This window comes from Neopsephotus bourkii, unplaced genomic scaffold (genome assembly GCF_033783945.1).
Source record: "Neopsephotus bourkii isolate Nb327-2 ecotype Australia unplaced genomic scaffold, CSIRO-AGI_Nbou_v1 NB_234, whole genome shotgun sequence".
NCBI lineage: Eukaryota > Metazoa > Chordata > Aves > Psittaciformes > Psittacidae > Neopsephotus > Neopsephotus bourkii.
Window position 1 is genome coordinate 15,556,348 of NW_026900744.1, and position 17,765 is coordinate 15,574,112.

The window sequence follows — 17,765 nt, forward strand, 5'->3', positions numbered from 1 at the left end:
GGTTAAGTCTACACTGCACTGCTCTCTGCAGGGTGAGCACATCCAGTTCCACAGCTGGTGCTCCCACTGAGCCACGGGGAGCTCTGCAAGGGAGTGGTGCATAGATTTGCCTTCAGGACATAAGGAACCCATCACTGGTGCGAACCAGGAGCTAAGGCTCACAAAAATGTGAAGACACCTGGGCTAGACTCCCAGTACCCACCATGCTGGCAAGTGTCTTTCATCATGACGGGCCATGAGAGAATGCAAGGGTGTCACTTCCCTTCTGGGCCAGCTGCCCCATAAGAACGAGCTCTTTAAGGAAATTCCCCACTGCATGCACCAGTTGTCAATGTTACACTAAAAAATTGTCAAAGGGAAGACAACTGGGTGGGATCAGGAGGAAAAAAATCCACAAAAAGAAAAACCCCACCCATCTTTGCAGAAACAAGGTTTTCTGCTTCCAGCTTTGAGATATCTGAGCACCTTCTCAGCTACCGAATGGGAGAAACAAACCCATGACATAACTGGAAGGCAGGGAAGGGGATTAAAAATAAATAAAAAGGTTTTATGGGATTATTTCAGATTTTATCGTGCAGATCAGCGCATTAAGTGTGAGACAGCTCAACGTGCAAGGTTTGGTTATATACATGACGTTAGCCTTGGAAAGGAGAGACTTCAGGGGCCCAGGTCAGCTATGTTTTCAGCTCCAACCCCAAATACACTCTCATCATCTCCACTGCCACTTCCAACCTGGAAGACTGGCAACCATAGTCCTGGTGGAATTGCCCAACTATGGCTCATGTGTGCACTCTGAGAAACACCTGGCAATCCCCCTCCCTCTGCAGGACAGGGAAGAAACACTCTGGACAGACCCTAGCTCTGTCCCGGAGGTGGACCAGGAAGGCTCCTCTGAAGGAAGTCACCTCTAAAAAGGGCAGGGAGGAGGTGGGAGGTCTATGCTGGAGACTTCATGTTCACTAAACTCTCTGCTGCTCTCTTTGCAACTGGCTCTTTTGTCAGGTGCTGGTAATTCTCAGCGTTGAAGGAAAGCAGAAACATCACTGCTAGATACAATGTCCAAGACAGTCAAGAGAAAGACTCATCTTGAGCACAGTTAATCTTGGATCCGGACCCTCCCACTGGTGCCTGAAAAGAGCAGAGCCAAATAGCTTATTGTCTGTGCTCACTGTCAACTCTGCCCAACCTGTTCCAGAGATCAATCCCACAGTGCTGCTGCATAAAATAACCGGGACTAGTCAGAAGGCAGCTGTAACTATCGCCTCCTCTGCTCAGCTGGCAAAGGCCTCCTGTCATTTCCCAACCTCTCAGGTTACTTGCTATTTTAAAAGCAAAAAACCTAGGGAAATGAGCTGGCAGACTGAGGATAGCCCACCCTGACACTGCTCAACTTTAAGCACAAAAATGGACACTTTTCACATACATCTTTGGATGCTTCCTACTCAGTTTTCTGAACGATCACTTTGACCACTGATATAAAAGCAGAGGTCATGAATTAACTATGGCTTCATACTCCCACAGTAGCTGAGAACCAAAGGACTTTGCAGCTACTGCTTGCAAGAAGCAGAGAATATTCTCCTGCTCTTTTAAGGTGAACAGAAACCTTTGAGATCACACAAATGATCAGTGACAGAGCTGGGAAGAGAACTTGGGAATCCCTAAGCACCTGACAGGGCACTGCTATCACTCTGCTCCCAGCAGGGCAACATCTTATCCCGCCTTCCCCTATCAAAAGAAAATTGTAACAATAATAACAAATAAAAATGCCATAAAGTTAACTGGTATTTTATTGAAACTTAACAAACCTGCCTGTGAAATTGAGACTGGGAGGGACGAAATAAAAATAAACAGCCACAAACTCTAGCTCTGAAGAGTGCTGGTGTCTTGGAAATCATGAGGAGTGCTGGAGATGTCACTTACAAGATATACACTGCTATTGGCACAGGGTATTTTTACAATATATGTGCATATCTAAACAGTGAATATGTCTTGTTGCTGATGTGGATGCAAAGATAAATATGCGCATACCGATGGCCCCTCATGTATGGATGCATTTGTATCAGAGCCGTAATTGCAGAGAGCCCTTCACGCTGCCACTCTGCTGCTTCAGCACTCTGCTGTCTATGTACTAGCCATGTATAACAATTATGATGGCCCAAAGTCTGAGAGACACAGCTAAAAGGGGCTGATGCACTGGGGCGGGAGAGGGGGCAGGAATACGAAGAGCCCTGAAAATTAAGATTGGTATATTCCACAAAGAATACATCTGGAAATACAAGTCAAATCCTTCAGTTAGAGAAGGCTTCACCATAAATGTAATCTGTCCCTCTGCAAGGCTCCAATGTGAACACAGTAAAGTTCTTCGGTGGTCATAATTTGACTGGGGACTCTTTCAACAACTAAGAAGTAACAACCATCTTTGAGCTTGTGAAGCCAGAAGGAAAGGGCTCTGATCTTGGCATGGAAGTCCCCTGATGTTACTGTGTGCAGACCAAGCCTTCCCCCAAAATACCAGAAACCCCAGCACTTTTTACGACTTGTAGCAGTGAGGAACAGTGGATCATTTTCAGCATCCAGATTATCTTACTAAACTGAAGACCTACCACCACTATTCCTTAGTGATGAATTTCTATCAGGTCATCACCAGCTTCATTAAGAGTGCTGGAATATTTAGACAAACTGTGGCAGTCAGATCTTGTTACTGGATGAAATCCTACATCAAAATAATGCCCACGAAGAGGTTTCTTCCATCCCTAACATTTCTGATGAGCAAAACCCACTTCAATTTTGCCTCCAATTTAAAAATCTTCACAAGCTTGTCTGCTGGCATTTCTTGCACCACTTCTCCAACTCTTCAGAGAGTTTATTCTTCTCTGATGTCTTCTGTAGCATTTTGGCAGTCTCTACTTTCACCTCAGATTTTCCAGGAACTCTAGTAAGTCCTTTTCTCTAACATACCTGACAAGTCAAACGGCACCGTGGATAAACAGTAAGTGTTCATTGAAGCTGAAATCAAACCATCCTCATCTGATGCCTCATACCACCTACCACCAATAAGACAGAGATCCAGCACACTGAACCATTTAAGCAGACTGTGGTCATGTATAGAAGGCTCCTAGTTGAAGACAATGGCAATAGCATATAAGCATTGAGAATACCCCCCCTGTAATGTTTTCCTTGTGTTTGTACCATGGCCAAAGATGAGGGAGGAACTTGATGGACCATGTAGCTCCTCAGCTGGACAAAGCCACTGAGTTTGATAGGAGGTCTAAAAGCCAGGGATGAACTCAGCAGGGCATTTGTTCTTTTGCACTTACTAACCAACAGTGATAGTGAGACTGTAAGTAGAACAGCTTCTCTACTGATGCAGGGTCCTCTCCCATGCTGTGTTCTGGACAACTGACTGCCACAGATGGAGGAAGGCAGAGAAGACACAGCCACCAGGCCTGGGCCTGATGACATACATATACTTCCAGACAGCACAATCTCCTCCATCAGCAGTTTTGTGCAAGATTTTCACAAAATAAAAGGGCAAGCAGGAAAAAAAACATTTCAGGACAATTTTGGTTGCTCTGCATGGAAGATTTCACTGGATGTCATCACCTGCACGTGGCCCTTGAGGACTCTGGTTGGCAAAAGGGTCTGCCCACATAAAATAACTTTAATTTGCCATGTGGTTTTTGTGCTGAGATTGTCCAGGCAATCAAAGTGAGGATGGGGAGTTGTTAGCCCAAATGAGCCAGACATCTCAGCTTATTTGAACATCTGGCTGATAAAGCCCAACTGCGCGTATTCAGGATGAAAAGGTGTTTGACATTCAGGCCTGGGTGACTGAGGATGGGGGACCCTGCTTTGAACGTGCCAGATGGCTAGACAGATGCAATTCTTGCCCTTGTCAATGTGTGGCCAATCTCTTTGACTGACTGTAGCCATTCACCGATCTCCGGTAACATAGGCATCAATGCAGAGAGCAGATGGGCCTGCACAGCCATGGCAGAAATGAATTTAACTCCTGTCCCAGGTCCTATCACATCCGGTTCCACCTCGTCTTCCAGCATCATGGCCCTCCAGGGACTACACTGCTGGTCGCTTCTTTCTCATGTCCTGTCCTCTGCCTACGCTCTTTCTTTCCACATGCCCTACAATGTATTTAAACCAGAAGGTCTACAAATTCTCATAAAATCCCGTTTTCTCAGGTTCCTCCCTCAAAAACCTTATAGCTGATGATCTGAAAAAGGAGAAGCATCATCTATCTTAGTCCTTCACCTCTTCAGCCACTTCCACATTCCTCCCAGAGCAATTCAGCACAACTGGATGGCTCACGGCCCTCGACAGCATCCTCCAAATTTTTCACAGACAGGTATTTCAGACCTACCATATACAGGTGTGATTCTTGCTGCTAGCACCTACAGGACAACCTGCAGCAGGGGAGATCACTCAACTCTAGATGTCCTCAGGATGTGCCTTTAACCCACAGCTTGACTGAGCTGTTACATCTGCATGGTGCAGCTGGGGAGATATCAACCTGGTATGCTACTGTTGGACATAAAATCCTGAGGCTCTTCCAGTATCCAAATGCACTATCTCTGTAAGCTGCCCTGGAGACTACTGCAGTGATGACAGCAAGGCCTCGCTGCTGCTGGATACAGGGAAGATGGTGGGATCTGGGCCAGGTTACAAACACTTCTAGCAGAAGAAGGATCAACATGGCCTGCAAGCTCCCCTCACACTGATGTGCTGCTTTAGAACCACAGCATTAAGACACCTGAAGTCAGTGTTTCTAGAGTGCAGACAAGTGAGCCAGAAAGAGGACCCAGGAGCTCAAGTCTTACTCGTTAATAACAAGACTGCTTGTCCTTCGTTGAAAGCACAGTGTTATCCAGGGATTATCTTAGCTGTTTACTGCAGGGTACCGGCCAATTTATCTTTGAAACAGCTGTTTTACTGCCTGTGGGGAAGGCGAAGAAACAACCTCACACCAGAGCACTATTTAACTGGGCAGGCACTGGGGAAATGCCTCTTCCACTGCATGAAGGCCAGACCCAAAGCCATTTAAACAATTTGAAGCTTTTCCCTTGCCATTCCAGACCTTTGGATCTGATCCCAGTATAAGAAAGAGGAAAAGAAGGAAAGCTGTGTCTAAGTTGATGTGGACTTCAGGACAGCATCACAGGCAGTAGGCATCTCACCTCAACACACACCATTCTGCTCTCTACTCTCCAGCTTTTTCTACAACGGGGTGTCAATATCAGGAGACCCCACCTGACCAGGTATTTCAAGTGAGCTGTTTGGAATGGATGACATTGTAAAAACTTCATCTAAATCACCAGCAGTTCAAACAATAGAAGGAAAAGGGGGAAAAAACCCAAACAAAAGAAAAGAATTAAACAAAACTCCTGCAAACCATCTGTCCCTAGAGAACTCTGCTGCATCCACCAGAGCCTTCTGAGCACCTCAGTCGAGCTGCAGCAGGCAGCCCTGTGTGAGGAGATGCCCTCCCCAGCAGTGTTTCTGACTTGCAACCAAAAGCTGCACCAGCTCTGCTTTAGGTGGCTCTGGGGGGCAGACCCTTAGCACATAACATGTCCTCTGGAAATGAAGAGGTTGTGTGTAGGGACTTCACTGCCCAACTGAAGAAGCTTTCTACCACTTGCTTCTGTACAAGCCATCCACATGAGTCCCTGCAAGGTGTGGATGAGCTCCCCACCACACAGCAATGAACCACCATTTACTACATTAGCTCACAGATATGGACTGCTTTTGCCTTCCCACTGAGGAACTGGTTTGGGAGATCAGCCAGAGACCCATACCACTGGTTTCTCCCAGTGTATGACCCCTGGGTCTCCACTTTTCACTCAAATCTTCCAGATCTGGGGATGCTTCTGAGGTGTGATTCCTCTGCTACCTGCCACAGGCAGGACTGTGCTCACTACAGAAGCATGTCCTGATAGCAACCAGCATTTGCACAGTGTACCACTAGTACTCTATCTAACAAACAGCTTCTCCTGCTGCCCACCATCCTCTTTGCTTTTCCACCATTTCCTTCCTCTTAGTAGCCTACCTCATAACAGCAAGCTCCACACCCATGTGAAAGGGTACCATGTGCTGACACCAAGCTGACACCAAGCGTGGCACATTCTCACCCTCCCTCCCACCCCTAAAAAGGAAAAAGGCACATAGATATTTGCATCAATAACAAAGTACATGGCACGCATGAAGTTCAGTTTTTTTTCTCTCTTTTTCAACAAATTCCAATTTGGCATCGCTCTTGGGAGCAGAGCACAACCAGTCAGCCGCAGCCCAGGATCACTTCTGGGTCGGCCATCCTTGTGGCAGGCACCATGCATGAACTAAGCACCGTTCTCTAGCAGAGGAGTTGAAATCTGGGCAAAGTGCTCTGTGCCTTTGACCCTCAAAACAAACAAAGGTGAACCACAGCAAATGGGCAGGAAAGGGGGAAAGGGAAGGGAACAACCCATGGATTACCCTGGATCGTGCTGACACAGAAGGAAAATAAAATTCAAACAGAGCACACTCTTGCAGATGATCCAGACATTGTCATGTAAGCAATCAAAGGTAACCACAACAGAAAGAAAACCAAAGATCTCCCCAAAGATCGTTGAATTAGGATATCCTAAAAATGCTGGGGTTTAGCCATTAGGGCCACTCATGCCTTCAGCCCCAGCAAAATAAAAATCATTATGCAACGAGTTGTTAATTATTTTTTTTTCCCCTCAAAGTGCAAGCAATTCCAGCAACATTCTATGGACCATATTTCTGGTTTTGTGTTTACCATCCATGCATATAATCCCCAAGGTGACATCAGTTACAAGGTCTTATCACATCATTTTCCCAATGAAAACGGAACAGGAAAGGGAAAGAGAAAAAAATAAAAGAAAAAAGAGGGGGAAAAAGGCAAAGAAAACAAAGTACCCCACAAAACAACCCCAAAAACCAAATCCCATCTCTGCCTTTTTTTAAAGACCACAAAAGTGAGCCAACCAAAACCAGAAAATAAAAATTCAAATAACCAGAAGGGGAAAAACAAGAGAGAGATTAGGGGGAGAACAAACAAAAGAACCGAACACTAATGACCCAAAATAAAAAATAAAACAAAAACTAACCAGCTGAATTGGGAGTTGAGGGTGAGTTAGCCTGGCTTCCATGGGCTGACACATTGGTAGCCGTGACAGCCGTTTTGGCAGCATAAATATTGGCTTCCTCTTGAAATTTACCTATGTTCTTCTTGTACCGGATTCTCTTATTTCCAAACCAGTTTGATACCTAGAGCGAGTTTAAGAGAAGACAAAGACGTTAATGTTTCAGCTCTGGCAAGCGCGGCTTGGTGAGGAAGGTGCATTAGTGCAGGTTAAGTAGTGAATATTCTTTTTTCCCTCCCACTCTCCTAGCTGTGGAAGGAAACACCTTCTATATGTGTGTGCTACACCGAGCTCAGGAAAGGTGGCGAGACCCTCTTGGGAGCACTGGGTTGTGAGCCTATAACTTGTTCCTCTATGAATGGTACATCCACTAAGGGGATGCTCTATAGGAAAAGCTAGAGCCACCCCACAAAAATATGAGATGAGTTAAAAAAAAACTGAGAAAGTCAAATGACTCTAAAATTGCACAGTCTGAAAACAGGTATATGTCATTTTGGAACTTTTTATTTGCTTCCTCCTCAGTATCCCTTTGACAGGGACAGATGCCCTGTTTCCCAGCTGCACCTTCTCCTCCCTTTGGACAGTGTGGCTTTCAGGGAGAACACTGAATGAATTTACTCAGGCCTGGCTGACACAGAAAAATACCTTGGTATCACTGAAGCTCTGCTTTTGATCCAACTCACTGAAATTGGTGCAAAAGGCCAGAAGTGGATGCTCTTCATCTACCTGAACTTGGCTTTGTATGGTTTAGCACGACCCACTACATAAACCAGGAGCACCAGGGGAAGGCTAGAGAGGGAGCACAGGGCTCATTCTAAGACCTCACTTTGGTCCCAGGGAACAAGTGTGTTCCTTGGAAAGGGGCAGAGATTGTGTTTGCCCAGAGACCAGCATAGGCCGGACTTCAGCGCCTAGAATTTTGCTGAAAGGAATTAGGGGATTTATTTAAAAAAAATTAAGAAGCTGTATGAACTTCTTCACAAGTCATGGAGATGGCTGAAAATTATGGGCGAGACCTGAAGGCAGAATGAAGCTGTGCAGCTCTGGTCATGCCAGTCCTGGTGAAGGCTGTTTCCCTATGCCTGCAGCAGTACAAAGCATGAACCTCAGAAAGCCCCAAGGTGAGGTCTGAGCAGTGATCCCTGCAGCCTGTCAGAGTGATATCCTGGGATCAGAAGTATGAATGTTGGAAAGAAAGGTTGTTTAGTCAACCTGCCAGGTGTCTGAATAAAATACCCCAAAGTTTGCATGTCAGAGATTCATTTAGCACAGTGACAGGGTAACTCTGAAATCTGTGGAATCAGGCTGTGGTATCTGGCCAGAACTGCTTCCCAGGGAAAATATCAGGGTACCTCCCAAACCACCATGAACTCAGTGGGCATCATGTCACACTGAACAGTTTCAGAGATGTGGGAAATATTCAACCTACAGCTGGGGAAGCAAATCTCAGCTTCTTTTTTGACAACACCAGAGAACCCAGGGGTGTGTCTTCCTACATGCAGCTCTCTAAGCAGAAGACAACTTCCGGTCACTCCTGACCTTGTTTGAAAAAGCTCAGCAAGATGAAGAGAATGACCAAATGCCAGAGGATGCTGCAACTCTAATAAAACACTCTAATAAACCGCTGGCTGTTCATCCTGGGAAACTCGTGATTTTTATCTCATCTTAGGAAAATTGTTTTAGCTTGGGTGTTGGTAACTGAAACCCATATCCTTTCATTCCTATGATGCTTTCTACCTGCAGTGATCGTAGAGCATTCAGCAGCTTCTACGCAGAAATGGCTTCTTCTACCAGTTTACCTGCTACTGAACTGCAGGTATTCAATCCTGTGCTGCTGCAGAGCAGGAAGAAGAAAACATAACTGTCAGAGACTCAGACCAGCACCCAACCCAGATGTGGGAGTGAACATTTCTATGGCACCAGAAGGTGCTGTCTGCAAGGAGCTCGATTCCATTTCTTGGTCCAGCTTTCCCATTACCGACAATGTGCTCCTTTGTGAACTTCCCACCTTGCCATCTCTACAACAGCTCTTCCAGCTCCAAATGCTGGAGCCAGTGGCTGAACTATGAGTACCACAGGGAAGGAAGTTGGGATAGATGACCACTACAACTGATCTTCACCTTGAAACTTGTGAAGCAAAGAACCTGCCTACCCCTGTCAGCCTTTGATTTCAGATAAACTCTGCTTATAACTTGCACAGATTCATACTGTCTCATGCTCCCACTTAGCCTCAGCAAAAGCAGAGACCCAGATGTATGTTTATTTCTGCCTTCTCTGGATGAAGAAGGAAGGGAGATTCTGAAGACAGGCACAAAGCAGCTTTGATACAGCACAGTCAAAAAATATCTTAAGGGCAGCATTTCTCCTGGGCATCTTCCCTTTGCAAGGTATACGTTGTAAGTGTGAATAGAGGAATTAAAAGTAAGAGGGGAAGCATCAGGACAGCTGTAGTTTTACTTAAGCCACTATCTGCTGTTCCTCATTGGTAACTCTGGGCAGAATCAATGTTTGGGTCTTCTGACCCAGGGGATGCAATTGGAGTCACTCAGCAGGCATTCAACATGGTGACAACACCTACCCTTGGATGCTGTTGCTCCTGCTGAAGGCAGACATGCTCTCACAAGGACACCAGATGCTACTGCTGTCTCCAGTTTACTCAAGCGATGAATAGACATAGGTCTGGGGCTGGAAAGCGGCCCAAGATGGGAAAAGCAATGGGACCCCTGAGGGTTCACTAAGCTCACATGAGGACAAGATTATCAAAGGCTGTATAGATTTGCTTTCTATCAGAAATCTTGCCCCAAAAAGAGAGGAAATAAAGAGAAGCAGGCCTGGCCAATGTACAGCTGAACACTTCAAGGACCGACTGTACTCCTCACAAATTCCAGCAGCTCCCAGGTCAAAGCTAGAGACTCCAGGAATTATGTGGCTGCCTTGAATGTATGGAAATACTTCAATTTGTCTTTATTGTTCACCTTCCTTTGAAGGATAAGCAAGTCAGGGAGATGTCATGTTCTGCAGCACAAGCGTAACAACAGAGAGAAATCATCCTGAGAAAGCCCACCCTCCTTGACCACAAACTATGACCATTAGCCTGTTTGACCCAAACCATTCCCATCAGGACCCTGTCCATTCTACCTTATCGAGGAAAATCTACACAACTCTTTTTACTGCCTTCAAATACTTGGCTCAAAGAATGGACTGTCAGCTCAAACAAGCTCTTCTTGCAAGCCAGTTCATCACTAGTTCCCTCACGAAAAGTCTTTGCCTCTGTGGGTCACGCCACATCATTTCTGTGTTGTTAACACCTTGGCTGCACACACAGCCATCACCCTATGAAGTCTTTATCCCTTCTGAATCTTCTCCCAAACTCTCCTTTGTCATCAATGGCTTCAAACTGCAAGCCTGCTGTCTCCTTCCCCATCCACTTACACAAACTTGTGCTAAACTAACTTAGAAATGAAATGCTCAACACTGGGACATGACCGACTTGACTGAGGTCTGGAGTGTCCTTCACCATGCTAAGCCTTCCCAATAGCAGTAGCCATCTTTGCTGTATTTCTGAGCTTTCTCACCTGTGAGACTGTGATGCCGCATTTCTTGGCTAGCTCTTCTTTGGCTTCCTCACTGGGGTAAGGGTTGCTGAGATGGGAATAGAAATACTCATTCAGGATTTCCGTAGCTTGCTTGTTGAAGTTTCGTCTCTTCCGCCTAAGAAAGAGGGGGAAATAGAAGGAAAAGAAATGCAAATCAGTGTCAGGGATCCAGAAAGAGGAATGCAATTTTAGACACTCTTGACTTTCCTTGCTTCCCTTCCTCCTTCCCCTGCTCCTAGGAGCACGGAGTGCAACAGACTCATAGCCAGGAAGCTTCTCATCTGCACTTTGCTGGCGACTCCTCTCTCAGCACCTTCCACAGAAAATATGTCTCAAATTACTACTGCATCACAGAAGTCTCAAAACTGGCACCCATCTCCTCCACCTGGGAAGGTGACTCTCAACACCTGGCTGCCCTGGCCAAAGACATCACTGCTACTCTGCAAAGCTCCATACTGAGAAAGCAGTGCTGGGGATATACCCCTGGTGAGGACTGTTCCATTTGCACTTGGGCATTACTTGACTGTTCATCCCTCCAGTGTAACTGCCTCTCCTCCCCATCCCAAACTGCAGCCCAAGCCACAGCCTGCATACAACCAGCTTGGGCAGTGAAATAATTTTACAACGAATAAAAAATCTGGGAAAATGGAAACAGAAGGAAAAGAATAGGAACCTAGAGAGGATAGGATGGGCTGGAGGATTAGCTTTCATCCCTAACTGATATGCACATTTTCATCACAGAGGTTTGTTGCAATATGCCACAGAATTCCATTCTGCTACAGCAAAGCCTGTATGCGCAATTTTCAAGGTACAGCTGGAAGCCTCCCCGAAACAGAGGCTGGATGTCTGGAATTGCTATCCTCTCCCCTGCTGAGCCATAGACAACTAAAGGATAAAGAAAGTAAATGGCCTCTGTGTCTCAAGACCAAGAGACATGGTCCTTCATATGAACCTGAATTCACTCCAGAACCTCGAAACACCTCTCCTAGGCCGCGACAATACTGCACAGTGGGTAGGGCGAAAGGTTTGGTGGGGTGAACTCACCGTGCATCCAGAAATCGGGAGCGCAAGATCATGACAGCTTCACACGTGCTTTGCTTCAACTGCATCTGGATGGAGCTGAACTTGCGGTGGATGATGCTCACCATTCGCTCTATCTCCTTTGGTGAGATAGGTCGGGTCCGGCTCTGCTCACGCAGCAGGTTCATCACATGGGTGGTGAATTCATTGCATGCCTGGGATGGCAAGAAAAGCAAAAGAAACCCCAGGATCGGAAGGTCATTCGATAACGTCAAGGACAGCAGAGAGGCAACGCTACTAAGGAAGGAGATGAAAATGGAGACCTCAATGGCTGCGACCTTTTAGGGTAGACTCAGATCAAGAGTGGGCTGGCTCTCAGGGGAGAGAAAGCAGAGGGCATGAGAGACTCCCAACAGACATGATGAGAAAGGCAGGAGCCAATTTTGTTGCTCTCAGGGATCATGGATGGAGCTGAGGCACATGAAGTCCTAGGACTCATGTAAAGCATGAAGAAGTCCCAGCCACTGGTTTTCCAGATAGGGCTGGAGGAGCTATAGATGTCTCTCTCTGAGGAGAACCATGAGTCTTTTGACCCACCTCCCTCCTCCTGCTGCCCCAGCTGAACCCCAGCACCATGCGTCACAGGAGCAGGTCCCAGACACAGCCCTACCCTGTGCTCTTAGCACATTAGGTAAGAAGTAAATAATGATAATTAATTAAAGTTTGAATGAGGCAGGAGCCCTGACAAGTAAGGGCAAGCAGGTAACAATCCCAATCAGTTTGCTGCTGACACAGCATAGTCTGGCTGTTCCTGCTGTCCCGCAGGCTGTGCTGTGAGGACATGGCAGCAAGAGGAGTCAAGGGGACTTTTTAAGGCTGGATGGAGGCCACTTCATTGCCCTCTCCTCACCCCTACCTCCTCCATCCTCCAGTTCCCAGCACCAAGCCCTAAAAACCAAGGGGCACTGGTGCTGGGAATCACATCATTGCATTGATGGCTCAAGAAGCCTTTTGTGGTCCTGGGACATAGGCAGCTACTCTAGGGACAACATCCACAATTCCCACCCCATGATGGAGAAAAATGGGCTAGCAGGGGAAAGAAATACTGATTTTGTGGACTGGCAACATAGTCCTGACTTACCATCTCCCACTCAACTCTTCCAAGCTGAATCCCCACCCATGGCTCAGATCCCAGGAGATACTCTGAAGGCCAGCAGAGCCCCTCCAATTAATCACCAGCTTCAGCTGACAGCTCCCAGGGTACAAGAGCTCTCAGCTGGGTACCTCTTTGCTCCCAGACACCCAAGCAATTTCAGATTGTCTCCTTTTGGTGTGATGTAAAGAGCATTACAGGAAAAACTGCCAGTGAGCGCTGTGCTGTCACAGCAGCAGCCCAATGCCATGAGAAGCCATGCACTGAGCTCCCCCAGCCTCCAGCAATGGGACTGAAGAAAGGAGGGTGGAGGTTGAGACACCCTGAACCCTGTTTTTTTTGCAGGACTGTGGGTGATGATACAAGAGATGTGGACCTACAGAGCCATTTGCAAAGCAACTCAGTGGCAAAACCAACCCCCTCACTGATTTCTGAGAAGCAAATATGTGGCCCACCTCACTCATGGGGCTGGGGTAAAGGCTTCTCTTACCTGGGTGCCCGTTTGGGCCATCAAAATGATGCAGAAAAAAAATCAGAAAAGCAAACAAACAAAACTCCTGCCCAAGAGAAGGAAGGAGAGGAAGGTTCTTCCCTGAAGCATGTCCTTGGCTGTGCCAAGGGTTTCTCCTTGGGCTTGGGTGGCAGAGGACATGGGGTATCTCTCCCTGCCTCTTCAGCCTGGGAGCTGAAAGATGAGCTGTGAGATCCTCTCCACTCCTACCCATGTGGGAAGGCTGAGGCTCCCTCATGCCACACCAGCCCATCCCCATCACTCAAGGGAGTGCTAGCAAGGGCTGAGGACAGCCACCAAAGGTCATCCTTCCAACCTGCCTTCTGCCTGCTCTGTGGGCCCTGCCACCTCCTCTTCTAATGCTCTGTCAAAATGCCTTTCATGGTATGACCACATACAGCTTCTCCAACACCAGAGCCCTACCTGGCCACTCTGACTCCAGCTCCAACCCAGGGTCATCTGAGGCAGCTCCACACCACCCCTGGGTGCAGGGTCTGAAGATGCTGACCAGCAGCCTCAGTTTGGCCAGTGTGGCAACTGAAGGGGTGACACATCCCCCAGCCCCACCATGCACCATGCATCCAGTTAGCCAGGTGTAACGGGCGCCAGACTGGAGGCTGCTCACAGCCCTGTCACAGCAGAGATGGTGCTAAACCAGAGACCTGAAACCCCGCCTGGCTCCTTGGCCACAGAGCCCGTCCTGCACCCAAAAAGGAGGGATGCTTTTTTGCTTGCACTCCAGTGCAACCTTGGGGTAGAAACCACATTCATCACAAAGGCAAGCTGCGCAGTGGCGACAGGAGGTCTGCAAAACATCTGGAAGCCTTCACAAAAAAACGTGTTTTGAGCATCAGCCTGCAAAGCTTTTCATGCAATTGTCAGCATTACCAATAGCTGCATTCATGACCCAAATAGTTTTTTGTTTTGTTTAAGAATCATTTTTCACAATTAAAAAGAAACTTGTTTGGTTTTGCTGGGTTTTTTTTTCCTCTGGAAAAGGAACTCTTCAAGCAGAAAAAGTATTCAAGGAAGATTTTGATTCAAGCCCTGCTTGGAAAACTGCCTGCACTGAGGCCAGCACCTCAAAGAGGACTCCCACTTCATAGGGCTAATTTTTGGCAAGGTATTAAAGGAAGACTGAAAAGTGAAAGTCAAAGGGGAAACCCATGCCAAGCCTATTCTCGTGCCATGTTCCAGTGCAAAATCCCAACCCATCCAACCCTAAAGAAAACATGTTTTCACTCCACTACAGTCTGCATTTGCCTGTACACTCCTAACAACAGATGTCAGTAGCGATCCAGGCTGTACACATCACTCCAGCTGCTCTCCCAGCACTCATCTCCTACTCCCACCATCCCACCACCACCACTACTGGGCAGCCCTGCCTTCTTCCACGAAAGAGCCTGTTACCTGCTCGTACTTCTCCAGCTCCGTGTGGTAGATCTGCCGGATCTGGGACAGTTTGGCTCTGTAGTCAGAGTGCTCCACTGAGTTGTCAGAGCCGGCTCCTCCTGATGCTGCAGCAGCAGCGGCAGCAGCGGCTGAGCCACCTCCTTTTTCAGGGCCTGCTACCCCCTCAGCCAGAAGCATGTTGTCTAACCGCATCAGCTGGGGATCCGTGGGCTCCTCTTCCTGTGCTCCTCTGATGCTCAGCACTGCATGAGACACAAAGCAGAGAAGAAAGCCTGAGTTGTGCCCAGGTCTTAACTTGGGGAAAGGGATGTTCATCTAAAAGGAGATGCCCATCCCAGGCTGCTCAGTCCCCATCAACCAAGCTTTTCCTCCTTTAGAAAGGGTACCCCAACAGGCAATTTGCATCCTGGTTCTCCCAGATGCTTATCACCAAGCACGATTCCTTGGCTCTCCAGCCAAGCAGCAGCAACAGCAGTACTGCAGCTTCCTGCTCTCCTCCCTGCTTCTGCCCCTCCTTCCTGCAGTGAAGAAGTAGGGCAGAACTGGCAGAGAGCTCACCACAGAGGTAACTCAGAAAGCCATGGTTTGTGTTCAAACACACTGCAAAACTGCTATCACTGGTCAAAAAAACAATTAATGTACCCATTCTTGCTGCTACAAATTACAGGGACTCTATCCCAACCCAAGCATAGGCTAGGAAGTTGAGAATCTGTAGCCCAGACTTCAGATCACCCAGATAGCCCACACTCTCATGTCACCTAACAAGTAGTTTACAGCTTAATATTGCACCATTTGCATCAGCCATCAAACCCAGATGGCAGAGGAAGACACACAGATCCCAGAGCTAAACATGCCTCAGTTTTTCCATCTTTAAATAAAGGTGGAGAGTGCTTGCAAGGCCATTATTTTAGCCATACAGTGGACTCTCCTGTGAGGGCTTTCCTGGAAAAACACATGGGAACATCCTGCCTGCTGGGAATGTCCCAGGTTGGAAGGATGGAGGTGGCCTAAGTGTCCCTGTGTGACACCTCTGCATGCATAGGTGTGCACAGCTGCAAGTAAATAAAATAAATCCTTGATGAGAGAACAAACAGGCATTTCTTAAGAGAAATTGACTGCATTTCCCTATTTCATCTGGCACAGGAGCTCAGAGCATTTTGCAAACATACACACACACCCCAAACACATCCAGAGCTGGGTAATGTGGGGATTTTACTAGAGCCATGCCCACTTACACCCAAGATGAATCTGACACCCCAGATCCGCAGCACAAACAAGAGCTAGTCTAAAATTAGTTCACAATAGGAAGTAAACTGGAGCAGCTAAAAAATGTGAGCAAAACGCCAAGTATAGCCTTCCTCACTCTGAAGTAAGTTAAGGACATAGCTATTATCAGGATAAAATGGAAGCCAAAGACCCTGTTGAGCGGTTTAGCTAACACTGTAAAGACTTTTTTTAAGCCTCAAACTCTGCTGAAATCCTGATTTTTAGGACTCCAGGATTTATTGGTGTTTTTTGTGATTTCAACATTCATTGTCAACAAAGGAGCAAAGCTCAGGGGGAATGAAAAGACAGGTAAAAGCCCAACAACCGTACATTTGCCAGTAAGATGAGCTAATGATAAGTAATTCCATGCTAGAGAGGACTGTTTCTTTATGGAGGGATGGGGCTAGAGTGCCAAATTTGGAGCCGGGTGCAGCTGCTGAGTCGCAAAGAGACAGTATCAGCATCTCCCCTCACTGCAGGAGGCTTCCCATGGCACCGCCGGCACCCGGCCACATGCTTCACCGATGAATAAATCTGAGGAGAGAGGTCAGACTTCATCAAGAAAATGGTTTGAGGTCTGTGGCCCATAAACTGAAACAAGAGGTAAAAGTGGCCCAAACCTTTAGGAAGAAGAAAGGTGACAGGCTACAGGCAGGAGGGAAAACTGCTATAAAAATAAAAGATAATAAATTCATTTTTTCCAGGGAAAAAAAAAAACCAACCCAAAACAAAGCCAAAAGAACCACGCACTAAATTAAAGCACATCAAAAGCCCAAACACAAATGGAAAGCAACACAAGTTAAAAAAAAAAAACCAAAAATTAAACCCCTTCAAATAAACAAATCAAAAGCTGCCGAAACAGGCGCATCTGGATTTCAAAAGGGAAATATTTTTAGATTAAAAATCTCAGGAATCATTGACCTGACAGGTAGGCACCAGTGATTAATTAGTTTATGTTTAGAGAGCTGTTTCCTGATGAAAAGCACTGTATAACCCCTGAGCTTTATTACCGTGCCACACGTACAGACCAGTGCGTGCATCCCAAGCATCCAACGGACGTATGTTCCCACAGCAGACACCCAAACCCAGCCGGGAACCGTGTGGAGACGGCCTGGGCTTGGCTGCTCGTTAGGAATAAGGCTAGGGAGTAAACAGATGGAAAGGCCAATGTGTCTTAGCAGAACTGATGCTGCCTATTTATCCCTGGAAGGCTGTGCTCAGCTGAGGGAAAGACAAAATGATTATTTAAAAGCTGCTTTTTTATCTTCCCGGCACTGTCCCTGGCTTCAACACACCTCTTGCCAGGATGCCTGGGACACTGGGCTCCTTGCAAGCACCAACCCTCTAAAATGCCCCCTGAGATGGGATGCGGCCCCTGTTCCCCTGGTTGAGGAGCCTGGGATGAACCGGTACAGACAGCACTCAACCTGCAGTGCCTGCGCAGCTGATTGTGAGTGGCCCCCACTCTCCCCAGGCTGCTGTTTTCACACCAAATAAAAATAAAATAAATGAAGCAGAATGATCCTCAGCAGTGCAGCAGCAAACCAGAGTCGAGAGGCTGCGGGCATCCTCCTGCCTGTGCCTCGGAATCCTCAGGACCTGCCATTTACTGCTCCCGATTAAAGAGAGAGGGAAATAAAGGAAGA

At 47.1% G+C, this 17,765-nt stretch overlaps 1 protein-coding gene across 5 annotated transcripts in view; it reads right to left on the reverse strand.

Annotated features, from left to right (window-relative positions):
• The window catches only part of PBX1 (PBX homeobox 1), a 130,684-nt gene that overhangs the window by 9,552 nt on the left and 103,367 nt on the right, over positions 1-17,765 (reverse strand). For all 5 annotated transcript variants that reach the window (XM_061345588.1, XM_061345587.1, XM_061345584.1 and 2 more), the window contains 4 exons: positions 14,851-15,095; positions 11,801-11,991; positions 10,736-10,871; positions 7,125-7,284 (listed from right to left, as the gene is read on the reverse strand). In XM_061345588.1, the coding sequence (XP_061201572.1) occupies positions 7,125-7,284; positions 10,736-10,871; positions 11,801-11,991; positions 14,851-15,095 (732 nt within the window). The remainder of the gene's footprint in view (positions 1-7,124; positions 7,285-10,735; positions 10,872-11,800; positions 11,992-14,850; positions 15,096-17,765) is intronic.